The sequence below is a fragment of the Danio rerio genome, chromosome 10 (genome assembly GCF_052040795.2).
Source record: "Danio rerio strain M-AB ecotype USA chromosome 10, GRCz13ab, whole genome shotgun sequence".
NCBI lineage: Eukaryota > Metazoa > Chordata > Actinopteri > Cypriniformes > Danionidae > Danio > Danio rerio.
Genome location: NC_141030.1, coordinates 23,562,912 through 23,579,248, shown reverse-complemented (window position 1 = coordinate 23,579,248; position 16,337 = coordinate 23,562,912). Strand labels below are relative to the sequence as shown.

The 16,337-nt window shown below is 35.0% G+C and overlaps 1 protein-coding gene across 2 annotated transcripts in view; it reads left to right on the top strand.

Moving 5' to 3' along the window:
• Positions 1-12,087, top strand: part of dok2l (docking protein 2-like) — a 28,825-nt gene extending 16,738 nt beyond the window's left edge. For both annotated transcript variants that reach the window (XM_087270452.1, XM_087270451.1), the window contains 2 exons: positions 8,659-8,831; positions 10,522-12,087. In XM_087270452.1, coding sequence (XP_087126578.1) covers positions 8,659-8,831; positions 10,522-11,409 — 1,061 coding nt within the window. In that variant the 3' untranslated portion in view covers positions 11,410-12,087. The remainder of the gene's footprint in view (positions 1-8,658; positions 8,832-10,521) is intronic.
• Positions 12,088-16,337: the final 4,250 nt, after the last annotated feature.

The following is a 16,337-nucleotide window of genomic DNA, read 5'->3' as shown; positions in this document are numbered from 1 at the left end:
GCAGGCTTACTTCAAGTGGTACCCAGAGGAATCGCTGAAAAATTCAAGAAAAAAAAAAATGAACACACTTTTAACCCTTTGACGCCTACCATAACAACAATGTGATCAGGAAATAAAGTTTAATAGGCTAAACTTTTTATTTTCATTTTTCTAATGTTTGTTATTTGTTCTATCATTTGAGGTTATTTTCCTCCCCACACTTGTAACAGTTGTTGGGGGTGTATCTCGTATTTTTATATCCCAATGTTGACAGGTATAGTTTAATCACTTGCTTCTCTGACACACATAGCCTACTCTAACGAGCAGTGAGCAGATCTAATTTCTAATTTAAATATGTAAATTCAATTCATATATTTAAAAAACAAGTTAACGTTTAGATTTCAAAGATATACAGATAAGTCATAAATACATGCAACATATATTTAAAAATGTATCAAACAGAGTTATTTATGAATATTGGCATATGGTATAACCTGTATTTATGAGGTCCAAGAAACATTAGCAGGTTTTGATGAATAGGCTACTTTATGATAATACTTAACATTTAAGTGCAGCAGTTTCCTTTTTACTTTTTAAGAACAGTGCCATTTTTAATTAACTTTTAAAATCACACTTTAATTTAAACGTTGACGTTTCATTTATCTTTTTTTTTTTACCTGTAAGTGTGTTATTGTTCAAACTACTTATTATGTTTAAAGTGGCTGACAATAATAAATATTAAAAATAATAAGAATTAATCTGCCACGTTTGTGAACTGTGCAGAGCTGTAGCCGCTTAAATAGGCCTCCTATGTATTTCAACACCAGTCATTATGGTGGTACTTGGAGAGACAATTTTTTTGCGCTTGCTTATAGAGAATAAAATCTTTATTTCGGGATTACCACTCTTAATAAATACACTTGCATATAAAGTAAATAGTATCTCAAAGCATTTACTGGGGCACGTGCCCTAAATCCACCCGCGTGGGGCCTACCTGGGCTGGCCCGCCATTTTTTATTCATAATAATAAGATGAGCATGAGCAGCGTGGCTATATTTTCGGCGTTCATGTTCACAAACGGGACTTACTGTAACCTGCAAAGCAGCATTTCAGCATCAAGCAGGAGAGGTGCGTTCGTGCGTACATGCGTGGGGCGTGCGGGTACATTGCTTTTATTAGCGTTGGTTCGGTTGCACAAAGAGAATAACGTCTTTTTTTCGGGATTACCACTCTTAATAAATAAACTTGCATATATAATAAATCGTACCTTGAAGCATTTACCAGGGCACCTGGGATGGCCAGAATTATTATTTATAATAATAGTTTACATTTAAGTACAGCAGTTTTCTATATACATGCAACATATATTTAAAAATTGATCAAACAGAGTTATATGAATGTTGTATAATGAGTGTATAACCTGTATTTATCACCTACATAATAGCACATTTTAATTTAAACACTGTTGTTTTATCTTTTTTTTTTCACCTGAAAGTGTTTTATTGTTCAAACTATTTATTATGTTTAAAGTGGCTGACAATAATAAACATTCATAATAATAAGAATTAATCTGTCACGTTTGTAAACTGTGCAGAGCTGTAGCTGCTTAATTAGGCCTACTATGTATTTCAATACCAGTCATTATGGAGATACTTGGAGAGACAATTTTTTCTAAGGTGGTACCTGGTGAAAAAAATTTGAGAAACACTGCTGTAATGTATAGTAAAAAAAAAAACAAATATTTATATTTATCATTTCTTGTGGCCTTAGTCCCTTTATGAATCCGGGGTCGCCACAGTGGAATAAACCGCCAACTTATCTAGCAAGTTTTTACGCAGAGGATGCCCTTCCAGCCCCAACCCATCTCTGGGAAACATCTACACACACATTCACACACACACTCATACACTACGGACAATTTAGCCTACCCAATTCACCTGTACCGCATGTCTTTGGACTGGGGGAAACCGGAGCACCCGGAGGAAACCCACGCAAAGGCAGGGAGAACATGCAAACTCCACACAGAAACGCCAACTGAGCCGAGGTTCGACCCAGCGACCTTTTTGCTGTGAGGCGTCAGCCCTACTTATTCCGCCACTGCCTCACCCCTAATATTTATAGTTGTGAACAAATATTTAAAAATATATAGTTTAAACATAGTTTATAAATAATAAAATAATATATAATATTTATATAATATTTGCTATAACCAAAAATACATAGTTGGGTTGTTTTGTTTTACCACAAATTATTTAAATATTAAGTAAAGATAATTTTCCATGAAGATATCTAGTAAATATCTTTTTTAATATATCAATACTCATTTTTTATCAGTAATGTTGCTAAGAACTTTTTTATTTTTAAACTCTGGGATTTAAGATTTTAAATAGATGTATCTCAACTAAATATTGTCTAACAAACAATAAATCATTGCAATTAATTTATGAAATTCAGATTTCAGGTTATGTATAAATGTCAGTTTTCTAAGTTTGACGCTTATGGTTTTGTGGTCTAGGGTATAATATTTGAAATTGTGTTTTAAATAATTCCTCAACACAGAAAGTAAAAGCTTTCACTTCATTAGAACTGCAAGGTAAATTGCATTGGGGGATACATTGTTGCTTATTTAGTGCTGTTTAATAGTACATATTCAGTCAAATGTAATAGCTCATATGCTAGTTTCATGCATACACAACATTTGCATACTATGCACTCTTTCATAGTGCACTAAAATAGAAAGTGTAGATTATAGACCAGTTTGAGGACTGTAAACAAAAACAATGGTCCCAAGGTATTTCCTGTTTCACATTTTTAATTTCTATAGCTTCCAAAAAATCCACATATCGATTAACAATGTTATGATAGCTGTTTCAACATTAAGTTATTATCGATATGGCTCTTTTTATTAAATAAGTTTGATAACACGCAGAAAATGTTCATGGGCCAATGACATGACCACATTGAAATGGTGTATATATTTCAAAAACAGCAAAGCGAACAGCATCAGATGCAGAAACCTGAAATCACGAAAGAGTGTTTCAGGTCAGCAAACCAAGCCTTGTAGTTCCTGTTGTGTATTTTTAGCTGATAGTTGCTCAGTTCTGAACACCCATGGGCCAGACAGGAAGGAAGTGGTATTTATTTTCTCTGATCCGTAGTTTGAAAGTGAAAGATTTTATCAGCAGCTCACAGCCGTGATCACATTTATCGTAGCTTTCTTTTCATAGAAGCCCCCAAATCATCTACAGAGTCCGCTGTGCAGTCCCTCAATCTTATTTATGCAGGTATTGCTGTTTCACATCGAGGTGAATTTCACACTGGTCTTGCGGTCGGTCTTTAATAACCTCACCGATTTTGCTGTGGTTTGAAACTGCGGTGGCTGAACACAAACAGACGACCAATTAGCAGTAGAAATGTTTCTGATCACGCTTTGTTTGTGCTGTTTTTAAATTATTAAACCGATGACACTTAAGACATGTAGAAATAAATATATACACAGTCACAATTACTCTACCACGCAAAAATCCAAGGCTAATTATTGAATCGGCTCTTCTGATGTGCGTAATGTGCTGATGAACTGGGGTCGTTAAGAGTCTTTTTAATCAGTGACCCAACAATCAGAGGCTGATTAACACTCTGCACATCTCATCAGACACCCTTGAAATCAAGATGGGCACCGGGAGTCAGTTTAACATAAACCAAACACATAAAAGTAATTGTCAAGTCCTGCTTTGCACCAAAGCTCGAATCAAATCAGCAAAAGACAATGAAAGCGGGAGGTTTTCATGATTTCTTTTTCCCAAAATGACAGTTTGGACACATAAACAAAACTCCTTGACAGCAGCTATTTGAAAATCAAGGATGTTCAAGTAAATGTGGGTGATAAAGAAGAGACAATAGTTCTGCCTACATAGATGCTTAAATGTAGTGGAAAATCAAGTGACAGATTTTTAATGTGTGTTAGCATATTGCTAAGCTAATGACAAATACTAAGCAAAATAGCTTATGCCAAGTAGACTAAAAACACCCTTATTATTCTTTTTGGATATTATCATTTTTACAGTTTGTTTATGGAGCTAAAAATCAAAGATTAATTGTAGTTATTGTTTCCTGATGTCCATTCATAGGTCAGAGTTCACCAAGCTTGATCTTTGGAATGCAGCAACAAGATTGCATTCACGATCTGGCACATTCGGATTCGTTAGATTGGAAGTCTATGGTTCAAAAAGTGCAGTGCGACCATAAATTTATTTCATGTACAAACTTGCATTGGTTTGCAATAAATTTGCACATGGCTATGGTTTTCTTTGGCTAACCATGAACAACATCTCCTGTACTTCGACCCTAACATACTGTAGTTTTAGCTATAGTCCTAGCTTTGTTGTGTGTCAACATGCTGAGAAGATGCTGTTTTCTGCTTTGAAGAATCACTTTATATGCACTTTAAACAGATGAGGGTGAAATTGATATGTAATACCATCATTAGATTCCATACCAATGTGTTTACAAGTGCTGAAGAAAGGCTGAATTCAGATATGGAAATGGGGAATTACTTTTTGAAACAGACTGGACTATCTGACCAATCAAGGCAAAGTAGTTGAGTTTAACCTTGGATAGATGCAGGTCTTTTGTAGGAGACTCCAAATAGCAATTAGAAACATTTGATTAGCATAATAGAAATATTCAAACAGACATATTTTTTATTCCTGTAAATCTATATTTGGGCATGAATTTTTAACCAATTTCAATTAATCTTTATTAGAAATTTCCAAGATGTTCAAAGTCCAGAAACAGAACCAAAAATATCATAAACCAAATACCAAAACATTCCATGTGGTTTCAGTGGTTCAACCCTAATCATACACAAAAATACACACACAAGTGTGGTATTGCCCTTAATAAACGTGCACCCTGAAGATATTTGTGGACCGAATTGTTGTTACAGTTGATTGCCACACAAAACTGTTCTTGGAGCTTCATACTGTTGAACCGCTGAAATCATGGAATGTTTTTGGTTGCTTTTCTGGACATTGAAGGTCTCGGGGCTGTTGCTGTCTGTAGAGAATTAGAGAGCTAAATTAAAGGTGCAGTAGGTGATCTGCCAAAATGCTAACCAGTTAGCATAATATCTTCGAAACACAGTCCCACCCCTGTCGTCCAAAGCCATGCCTCCTGAAACAAGCGCACAACAGCAGACAACCGATTAGTTTGTCATTCGCTAGTTAGAAATGTAGTTAATGGTTGGCCGGTTGCGTGCAGAAATTACACTTATTACTAAGACATTCTAACACGCTATTTCAGAGCGAATATTCAGAGTAGCATTGTAAACAATATAGGGAGCACATCACAGGCTGTCAGTGTTCAAAAATGAACCAATGTGATGTGAACATAAAACCAACTTCAGTTCAGTAAAGCAGGCTAGGCGGAATGACAATATTAACTTATGTTTTGTTGTTAAATTAAATAAAAATCTACTTTATCGATGCTGTAAAAGTTCCCTTATGAAACTGAAAATAGTCACTTGAATAACATACAACAGAACAACACTTCTGTGAATATAACCTATTCATAACAACAACATCTATATAAGCTTTGCATTACTAAAATAGTTTTAAAACATAACATTACCTGTCAAAAAGAAATACTTCAGTCATGGTGTCGTAATTCCTCCAGCGTGCAAAGTAACTTCAATATTGATTCAGGATTTTTAAAGTTGAGATTCTGTATTTGATTTTAGCGCTGTGATTTCATGTCTCTTGTGTACATGAACACACGGCACGCATCCATACGTGCATGCGCAAATAACGGATTCTGCATGAACAGAGATGTGCAAAAGCCCATATGTAGATTTGTTGACAGACAGTTTGGGCTACTTATCGGAATTATGGGAGATGTTGGCCCGATAATATTTAATTGGATGATATTTTTTTTAGTCTTAAGCCTTACATAGAATATAAAAATACATATAAATACATTTAGATCATTCACTTTAATCAATACTATTGGAATCTGAAGAGACTTTCAACCAGCACAGCAAAAAACATTTCTGAAGACAATCACCTACTGCACCTTCAACTTATTTTGTTTTGCAAAAATCAACAATTTTACTTAATCAAACAATTAACAGTTTTCATTTTTTGGGTTAACTAATCCTTTAAGTCTTTATTACATATCATCATTATGAAACTATTCAAATAAATGTTTACAAACCTATTAAGCTAAAACATTGTCACACAAAAAGACTACTGATGCACAATTATTAGTGAATGACCTGCAATTGTATCTTCAAAGTGTTGCTCAAATAGTGTTACGAAAATATCAAGACACACCAACGACAAAACAAAACACATCTGTTCCAGAATCCTCCAGTTAAATCTGACACTAACTGCAGCATGTGTCCAGTGAGTCATGTAGGTGGATCCAGATAGCATGAGACTGTGCACGGCTGCATGTAACAAGAGTGAACAGCAAAAACAAATACATTTGACATTCACGGTCATGGGTGAAGCTTAACAGGGCAACAAGCCAACAGTCTGAGCGCTTGTTTCATCCTGGAGCGAGGGAGGAAGAAGAGGCTCAGAAAATGACAGCGCTGAACATCAACAGGAGGAACAAAGGCTGGACTTGGACAGGACTGCTTTCTCTGGCTTCTTCCTGCTCCTGTGGACGTTTAATTTTGAATTTCAAAGCCTTCTCCAGAGTAAAAGCATTAGGTTTTGCTCCCTTCTGACTTTGGGTGCAAGTCTCCATTTCAGCGACTTAAAAATGTATATAAAATATAAACTGCATAGGGTTGGACAATGAAACTGAAACTGAGGTTTCATGGCATATTTTGACCAGCCTGATGGCCAATCTTTATTGATTGCACATTCCACCGGTAAGAGCGGAGTATGAAGGTTTAAATAGCAGAGTAATTTGTGATGTATGACAAGTCTTTGTGATGTATCAAGAGCCACAATATCTAGGGTAATGTTACCATACTACCTAGAAGGATGAACCATATACCACAGGAGTAACTGTGGACACTAGAGAAAGCTGTCTAAAAGGGATGTCCAGGTGCTAACCTGGATTGTATCCAAAGAACATAAAACCACATCTGCCCAACTTACTGCAGATTCAAATGTGCTTCTCAACTCTCCTGTTTCCGCCAAAATTATTTGTTGGGAGCTCCACAGTGTGAATATACAATGCCGGGCTGTTATAGCCAAACCTTTGGTCACTTGTGCCAATGCCAAAGGTTGTTTTAAATGGTGAAAACAGCCAAAATCTTGGGCTACGGACAATGTGAAACATGTAATGTTCTCAGATGAGTCCACCTTCACTGCCTAACCCACATCCAGAAGAGTTAAGGTGTGGAGAAAACCCAAATAAGCGTACCACACAAACTGTTGCATTGAACCATGAGGCTGGATCAGTGCTAGTTTGGACTGCAATATCATGGTATTCCCTAGGCCCAATACTTGGCTAGAAGGGCACATCACTGCCAATTCTGTATGGCTTTTCTTTACGGCCATGTATACCCAATGGTTCCAACATTGTATCCTGAATGTGGTGCCGTGTATCAAGATGATAAGTCACCAATGCACACAGCCAGACTCGAGACAGAGTGCTCGATGAATGTGAATGTGAAGTTGAACATCTCCCATAGTCTGCACAGTCACAAGATCTAAATATTATCGAGTCACTTTGAGGTGTTTTAGAGGAGCAAGCCAGAAAATGTTTTCAGCATCACAGAGTAATCTGGCCACCATTCTATATATAAGTGTTATTCTGCTATATTTTTCTTGCTCTCCTTTGGACAGTTCATACATCTAAATTTTGTGACTGGATGATGATTTAAAAGAATAGCTCTATCCTCAAGGAAACAGTGTAATTCAACTCTTATTATCTGTCGAGACAAATTTAGATATTTAGCAGGATGTTCACAATGCTCAATTTCAAACTTTGAAATATGAAAACTGCAAGCTTCAAAAAGAACAACAGAAGCAACGAATATTAAAACATCATGAAACCAACATGAAGGTCCTCTCAAAGTAGGGCAAATGACTCATGCACTATATTTAACCCACTTTTTTCATTCTTTTTCAACACACCACAATCACACACTAAAAGGCATTTAACATAAATTATGTCAATAATAAAATGAGATATTCTGAAAACTATACTGTAACTTAGCAACAAGTATGAATCATTAGAGTTATTAGTAGACTCTTTATTAATATGCTAACAACTTTTTGTTCAGAATAAAATTATAATATAACTTTACAAGCAGCTCAACTTATTATAGAGATGCTAATCTAACAGCCTACTTATTCTTTACTAATACTTAGTATTATAATGGCAGTTTATTGACATCTAGTTGCATGATACTTGAAATCAGCAGACAGATCACCATTAAAATGAAAGAGATAAAAAATAAAAAGTTCTCACCATTTACTCATCCACTGGATCCAAATTTTTGATTATTCTTCTGTTGAACACAAAAGAAGATAATTAAAAGATGGTTTGAAACCAATAGCCATTGATTTCCAGGATAGAAGACTAGGAACCTTTAAGTGAAATCAATTTTTAAATAAAGACAGGAAGTTTTAAATGGCTTTTTTATTTCATTCTATGATGGTTTAAAAAGCTGTTCACAAAACACAATATGTTCCTTTTCTTCTTTCTTATGTATTGCAGTTCGAGATGTTCTGGTCATAGCAGTAAGCACAGAAGCTGCAGTTCGGTGTGGTCTGTATGGTGAATACGTCCTCACTCCTCTACAGGACTGTATAGTCCTGAAGGATCTGAAATCGAAGCAAGTGCTTTTTAAATGGCCGTACTGCTATGTAAGGAAGTTTGGACAAGATACGGTAAGCTGGGGTCACTTTACATTTGGGGTCAATGACAAATAATATACATGACAATTTAAGATCAATACAAAACTAGAAAAGTGATATTATCTATATTAGGACTTTTCCCAGGACACCATGCCAAACATGCTTTATCAACCATCAGCTAAGTGTGAACTCTTGAAATGGCATTCAAATGAATGTGTTTTATCTGCTTGTTAAGTGTGACTTCATGCGAAGCGGCTACCAGGTCCGAGCGCTCTATCAAACTGTATGGGAAGAGACAACAAATGGTAAAAATAAATGTTTACAAAGTGATCCATGCCTAATATCCGATGGCCATAAAGTTCATTTAAAAAAAAAAAAATTGTTAAAGTATTGTTGTCTGTGATGCAGCAAGTCGAGAGACTGTTGTATACACCATGATTTTATATTAAATTCACTTTAATGTGTGATATGACTAAAAAGTGATGATAAATGAATATTTTCTCAATTAAAAAAAAAAAAGCAGCTTGGACCTGGAAACAGTATTTCATACGTCACGACTTAACAAGCAGATAAAATTGAGGTATATAGTATATATAGTAATATATAGTAATATATAGTTTCACAAAAGAAAATTAAATAAACATTACATTAAAAAGTTATTCTTTAATTAAGCAAGGGTGAATTAGAGATTTTCAAAGAAACCTGTTCTTTTTATTAAAAAAAAAAAAAAAAAAAAGATTGAGTTTCCACAAGAATAGGCAGCAGCTGTTTTATGAAATATGAATCATGGTTACATAACTTGTAGAAACACTAGAAAAAGTTTCTTAAAAAGACAAGCAGCATATTTAAATTAATATATTAAGCATTATTGTACTTTGGATATACAGTTGAAGTTAGAATTACAAGCTCCCCTGATTTATTAGTCCCCCTGTTTATTTTTTCCCCAATTTCTGCTTAACAGAAAGAAGATTTGTTCAACACATTTCTAAACATAATAGTTTTAATAACTCATTTCTAATAACTGATTTCTTTTATCTTTGCCATGATGACAGTAAATAATATTTAACTAGACATTTTTTTAGACACATCTATACAGCTTAAATTGACATTTAAAAGCTTAACTAGGTTAACTATGTAGGTTAGGGTAATTAGTGAAGTTATTGTATAACAATGGTTATAGACTATCGAAAAAAATTGCTTAAACAAGCTTATAATTTTGTCCTTAAAATGGATTTAAAAAAATTAAAAACTGCTTTTTACTCTAGCCGAAATAAAACAAATAAGACTTTTGCCAGAAGAAAAAATATTATCAGACATACTGTGAAAATTTCCTTGCTCTGTTAAACATAATTTAGAAAATATTTAAAAAAGAAAATTCAAAGGGGGCTAATAATTCTGACTTCAACTGTATATTTTTGTGCAATTAAGGTGTGACAAATTTTCTTTTTATTTAGTTACACTATTAAATGAAACCTTTTTTTTAAACAATATTTTCACCGACTTATGTAATTATGCAATCTATCTCCCTTTTTAATTTCAAAAGAGGATTAATTTTGACATTGTGCAGGTGTGAGATTTCCTAAACATAGTGAATTTAATTTGCATGCTTTTACTCGTGGGAAATAAACAGCCTGTCTTTTATCATCGCTTGAACGATTGTGGACAAACATCTCAGGTCTGAAAATAGATTTCATAACTTTTACTTCTCTTTTCTTTCCCTCAGCTGTCTTTCTCCTTTGAGGCTGGCCGCAGATGTGAGTCCGGAGAAGGGAATTTCGAGTTTGCAACCCATCAGGGTGAAAGACTGTTCAATGCTGTCAGTGCAGCCATCCAGAATCTACCCAGACCATCCGAAACGAAACCTATCAGCCTTGACCAAGCAGAACAAACTAGAGCTCAAGAAACCACGGCTGGAACATACAACGACACCATCGGAAGTCAACCGTATGACTTTTTACTTGAGGGCAAGACGCAGAAACCATCAAAAATGCTCAACCCAGCTAGAAGGAGCTTTTCTTTGAACTCAATAGAGCCACAGATCGAAAGTCAAGAGATAAGCGACAACTTCAACCCTGAGAATCAGGAACCAGTCTACGCCAGAGTGTCAAAAACTCAGCAAAAAACCACTTCCCCGACCAACTCTCAAATGCACTGGCAAAACTTGAGAACAGCTCTCCAGCAGTCTGCGTTTCTAACAGATGCTTTTAAAAGCGACCCCGAAGTTTTGCCTGATTTACCAATCTCTTGGGATGGCTATGAAGAGACAGAGATATCTGAAGATTGCATCGATTTTTTGGGTGACTCCATCCAGCAATTAGCAATTAATGACGCATTGCAGACCACCAGTGAAGAAGCAATTTATGCAGATCCACAGGATGTCCAGGACGACGCTGAGTGGGATGTCAGTGGTGTGTACGATGAACCAGAGGAGGTCATGATGGCTAATCAGAGAGCTCACGATGGGGCAAATCACCTAGCTGAGCAGGACTTCTTCTACAGTCCTGACACGAGTGAAACACAGGCCACACACTCTCCTTCTGATCTAGCTGAAAATTCAGATGCCATGTTCTCAATTTATGACAATTTCAGGTTGAAGGGGAAGCGAATGTAATATGGCGCTATTATTTCTCAATCTTGCTAAGTAATTAATAGTCAATTACTTGAATTCTGTCTGTAAATATACACTCACTGGCCAGTTTAGGTACATCTTACTAGTACTGTGATGGACACTTTTTGCATTCAGAAATGCATTATTCTTTGTGCTTCAATCTCCATTTCCAGCACATCCTAAAAGTGCTCTATCAGATTGAGATCTGTTGAATGTGAGGCTATTGGAGTTTAGTAAACTCATTGTCGGGTTCAAGAAACCAGTTTGAGATGATTTGGGCTTGCTTGAATTAGCATCACAAAATTATAAAAGTCATCATGAGGTGGTGTTTTAGGCGTTTACAAGCTAAAAACTGAAAAGTTATCCACATGCATTTTAAAAAAGTTTAAAGCTTATACAAAATTCTCAAAATGATCCACGTTTACACATTCCCTAGGCCCAATACTGCCCAGGCCCACTGAATCATTCTGGAGGACCATGTGCACCCAATAGTTCCAACATCCTGAATGTGGTGCCGTGTATCAGGATGATAATTCCACCAATACACACAGAAAGACTGGTAACTTGATGAACTTGAATGTGAAGTTGAACATCTTCCATGGTCTGCACAATCACAAGAACTAAATATTATCGAGTCACTTTGGGGTGTTTTGGAGGAGCGAGTCAGGAAATGTTTTCCTCCATCAGTATCATGTAGTGACCTGGCCACCATTTGATATATATATATATATATATATATATATATATATATATATATATATATATATATATATATATATATATATATAAATGTTATTCGGCTATTGTCCTTGCTATCCTTTAGAAGGTTCATACATTTAAATTCTGTGACTGGACACAACTGTAACTTTTACACAACATTGTCAAATTGATCTACGTTTACACATTCCCGAAAATGTCCAAAAATGTTGTGTTATGTATGCCAAAGAGCTTTCACTTTGTTAGTAAACAAATACCTGTAAGTAAATGATATGTCATTGGTAGGGCCAGACAGAATTTGCAGACATTTTTCGCAATTTTTTTGCAGAGTTTTGTAAAAAATCTGCAGATTTATGCAGATTTTTTTTTTCAAGAGTATCATTACTAAAAACTTAATATATGAAATTAAAAAAAATACCTTTTTAAACTTTTATTTAATGTTTATAATGCAAATCCAATTAGATCCACTCAAATGGTAAATAAAGCAAATCTCTCATATATTATATCAACCATAAGACAAAAAATATTACTTTACAAATTGTATTAGATAATAAATCATATGAACCTTTTTATATAAATTAATCATTTTACTGAAATAAATTGAAAAACTGAATACATTCAGTTTACACACATTAACACAAGTAAATAAATAGACTCAATATTGGGCTAAAAATCTGCGGAACTCTGCACGCACAGATTCAGTGTGGGCCTAGTCTTCGACGACTTGGCGTAGGTGTATATGCAGAATTTTCCATGTGTATTATGAATCTCCATTGTTTGAATTGGATTTGAAGTAAATCCACAGTTGATAAAGCATTAGCAAACATTTGAGCTACAACACTACCATGCCACTGTTTTATGTTTGCCTTTAATCTAATCTACGTCATCATTTCAAAGATTTTTGAGAGTTTACAAGGACACAATAATGTCGCCATTTACAAAAACTTCAACTTTGTAACCCATTTTCAGATTTATGCATTTACAGTCCCAAAATACTCACCACAAACTCATTTTAGTGGCAATTATTCTTCTTTTTGTGAAATCCTGGAGAAAATGGTTAACTTGTTAGTTGAACAGGTGAACCTAATCAAGGGGCCAGTGAGTGGATATAATATTAAAGTTGTAAATATGATAAGCATAATTATTCACAATATTATTTAATTAGATTTACTTCTATGCATTATTATGCACTAACTTATTATAACATTCTAATGTTTTTAGCATCTGCACAATATAGCTACTTAGGTTCCATTCTTCAAGAAATGCATCATGAAGCTGTAACAAGAATTATATTTTTACTTATTTCCTATCCTTAACCAGGTAGTCAGGATGGGGGTCTTTGGGTCGACAACAGAAGAAACCCCCTGATTTAGTGAATTCGTCAGGCTCTTTCCTTGGTAAAAAACAACAAAACCTCTCCTGTCATTTCACGTATCATGTTTTTCCACTCGAACGCCTCTTCCAGGAAATCTTTGATTGCTAGCTGGAGAAATGTTCATGAAATCTGCTTGACTGTAATGGAACAGTAATAATTACAGTTGGCGGTACAGACATTGGCGTTGGTTTGGACTGGAGGGGCTCGTTCTCTTGCAGACTGATTTAATTAACTGTGCGAAGGGACCTGCGGCTCGAAGCTGATTGGGATCCCGACCTGCCTGAGAATGAAGATGTCACAGCGCCTCAGTCATCCACTGCTGTCTGTCACTCTCTCCATGAAGACGGACGCCTGCTGAACCGGACCGATGTGTGGTTTGCTGAGTAATGCTGCAGTTTGGAGAGCTTTAATTGAACTCATTATTAACTTGACTGCAAAGCATGTGTGTTCATTGAATCAACGGATAGCAACTGTAAAACAATAAAAGCAGTAACTATCCATTACTAAATAATGTTCATGTCATTCACAGACAATCAGCTGTTCCCCCATAGAGGCCATTTATGGTGGGGATGTGATATAGTTCAAATATAGTTTATAAAATGACTTGCAGATCAATGTAAACAAAAAAAGAGTAAACATTGCTTAAGGAACTTTTATGTTGCATTTATGAAAAAAGTTGACTCTTAAAAATGTACTTTAAGTTAACTGTACTTAACTTAAAAATGTAAGGCAACCTCACTGCAGAGCTTTTTGAGTCGACTCAACTTAAATCAAGTCAAGTGTAGTACTTAAAAAAGCTGTGCAGCAACCCAGTAGACACACAACATCATAAGACGTTAATATTAGATTAAATTTAGTTCACCAGCATCTAAGGACAATGTTATTTTGACGTTCAATAATGTCGTGAAATGATGTTGATATGTGGTTGATTTTAGATGGTGTTGGGAAGTGACCAAAATCCAATGTCGAGCCAACATCTTAAACGGACATCATATTGACGTTAAATACTGACATTTATTTGTCAGATAAGGCAACCAGAATCTGTTTGACATCTGAGAAACATCATATTGGTAACATCCACTCAAGCTGTAACATCATTAGACGTTGATGTTTTGTTATTTTTAGGTTGCGTTGAAAAGTAACCAAAATGCAATATCTGTCCGACGTTGAACTTAAATGTCGGCCTGACTTTAGTTTCTGATATCAACCCAATTTTCATTTACCATCAAAATGCAACGTCCCACGACGTTGGGGTACAATGTCAATCTGACGTCATGGTAATGTCCTGTGTTTGATCAGAAGTTGCCTTCAATCAATCAATCAATCAATCAATCAATCAATCAATCAATCAATCAATCAATCAATCAATCAATCAATCAATCAATCAATCAATCAATCAATCAATCAATCAAACAATCAATCAATCAATCAATCAATCAAACAAACAAACAAACAAACAATCAATCAATCAATCAATCAATCAATCAATCAATCAATCAATCAATCAATCAATCAATCAATCAGTCCATCCATCCGTCCGTCTGTCCGTGTGATCAGTATGTCTGTCAGTTCATTTGTCAATCTAACCATATATAAATCTATGATGAAAAATATAACTAGTAAAATAAATATAGATTGCTCATTTTGGGTAATGTATTCTGACTACTTTTAGATTACTTCTGACCCAACTCAAAAACAACCTTCAATCTCAGAGGGACATCAAGTCAATATTTGTCAAATATTATTTAAAGGTTACCATTGTATGAAACAGCATTTGAAAGCTACATTATTGACAGAAACATAAATAAAATTGATGTGTTTCATAATTTCAGAATCAAATATTTAACAACCTCATAGTATATGTTGCTATGTAGTAAATAAATATTATAATATTATAAAAAAATATAATAAGTACCCAATTAGAATACGAGCATTAAAAAAAAATCTAATCTATCTATGATTGGTCCATTGTTATATAAAAAGTGTAATCCATCTGTCCAGAGAGAATTTTTAGCACCAGTGGAGAAAGATTTTACAAAAATATTTGTAAAGTAAGGCTGCACGCCTGCACAATATATTGTTCCAGCATCGATATCGCAATGTGTGAGTCTGCAACAGTCACATCGCAGAGATCTGCAATGTAGTTGAGATTATAGTTGATAGAGTATTAATTTCAGATTTTAACATCTGAAACATCATAAAAAAAGTGAAGGTTTATTATTTGCAAGTATTTTTAGCTGACTGTAATCATTTGAAAAAAATGTAAGCAATTTTTGGCACAATAAATTAAACATTTGTAGCTTAAAGATTAGAAGCACAATATGTTATTATAAACTCAATTAAAACAATACAGTGTTATTCATTCATTCATTCATTCATTTTCTTTTCGACTTAGTTCCTTTATTAATCAGGGGTCGCCACAGTGGAATGAACCGCCAACTTATCCAGCATATGTTTTACACAGCTGATGGCCTTCCAGCTGCAACCCATCACTGGGTTTACACACATACACATTCAATTCACCAAGACAGCATGTGTTTGGACTGTGGGGGAAAACCGGAGCACCCAGAGGAAACCCATGAAAACACAGGGAGAACATGCAAACTCCACACAGAAATGTCAACTGACCCTGCCGAGGCTCAAACCCAGTGACCTTCTTGCTGTGAGGCGATTGTGCTACCCACTGCGCCCCTGTAACGCCCAATACAGTGTTATTATTTTTATTATTATACAATGATTATTTAATTTCTGCTTCTAAATACTGTTTGGCTCCCGAAAATCATAAATCATTGTTTATTTGTATCTTTTATCTGTTTGTAACTTATCTTGTCATTTTTAT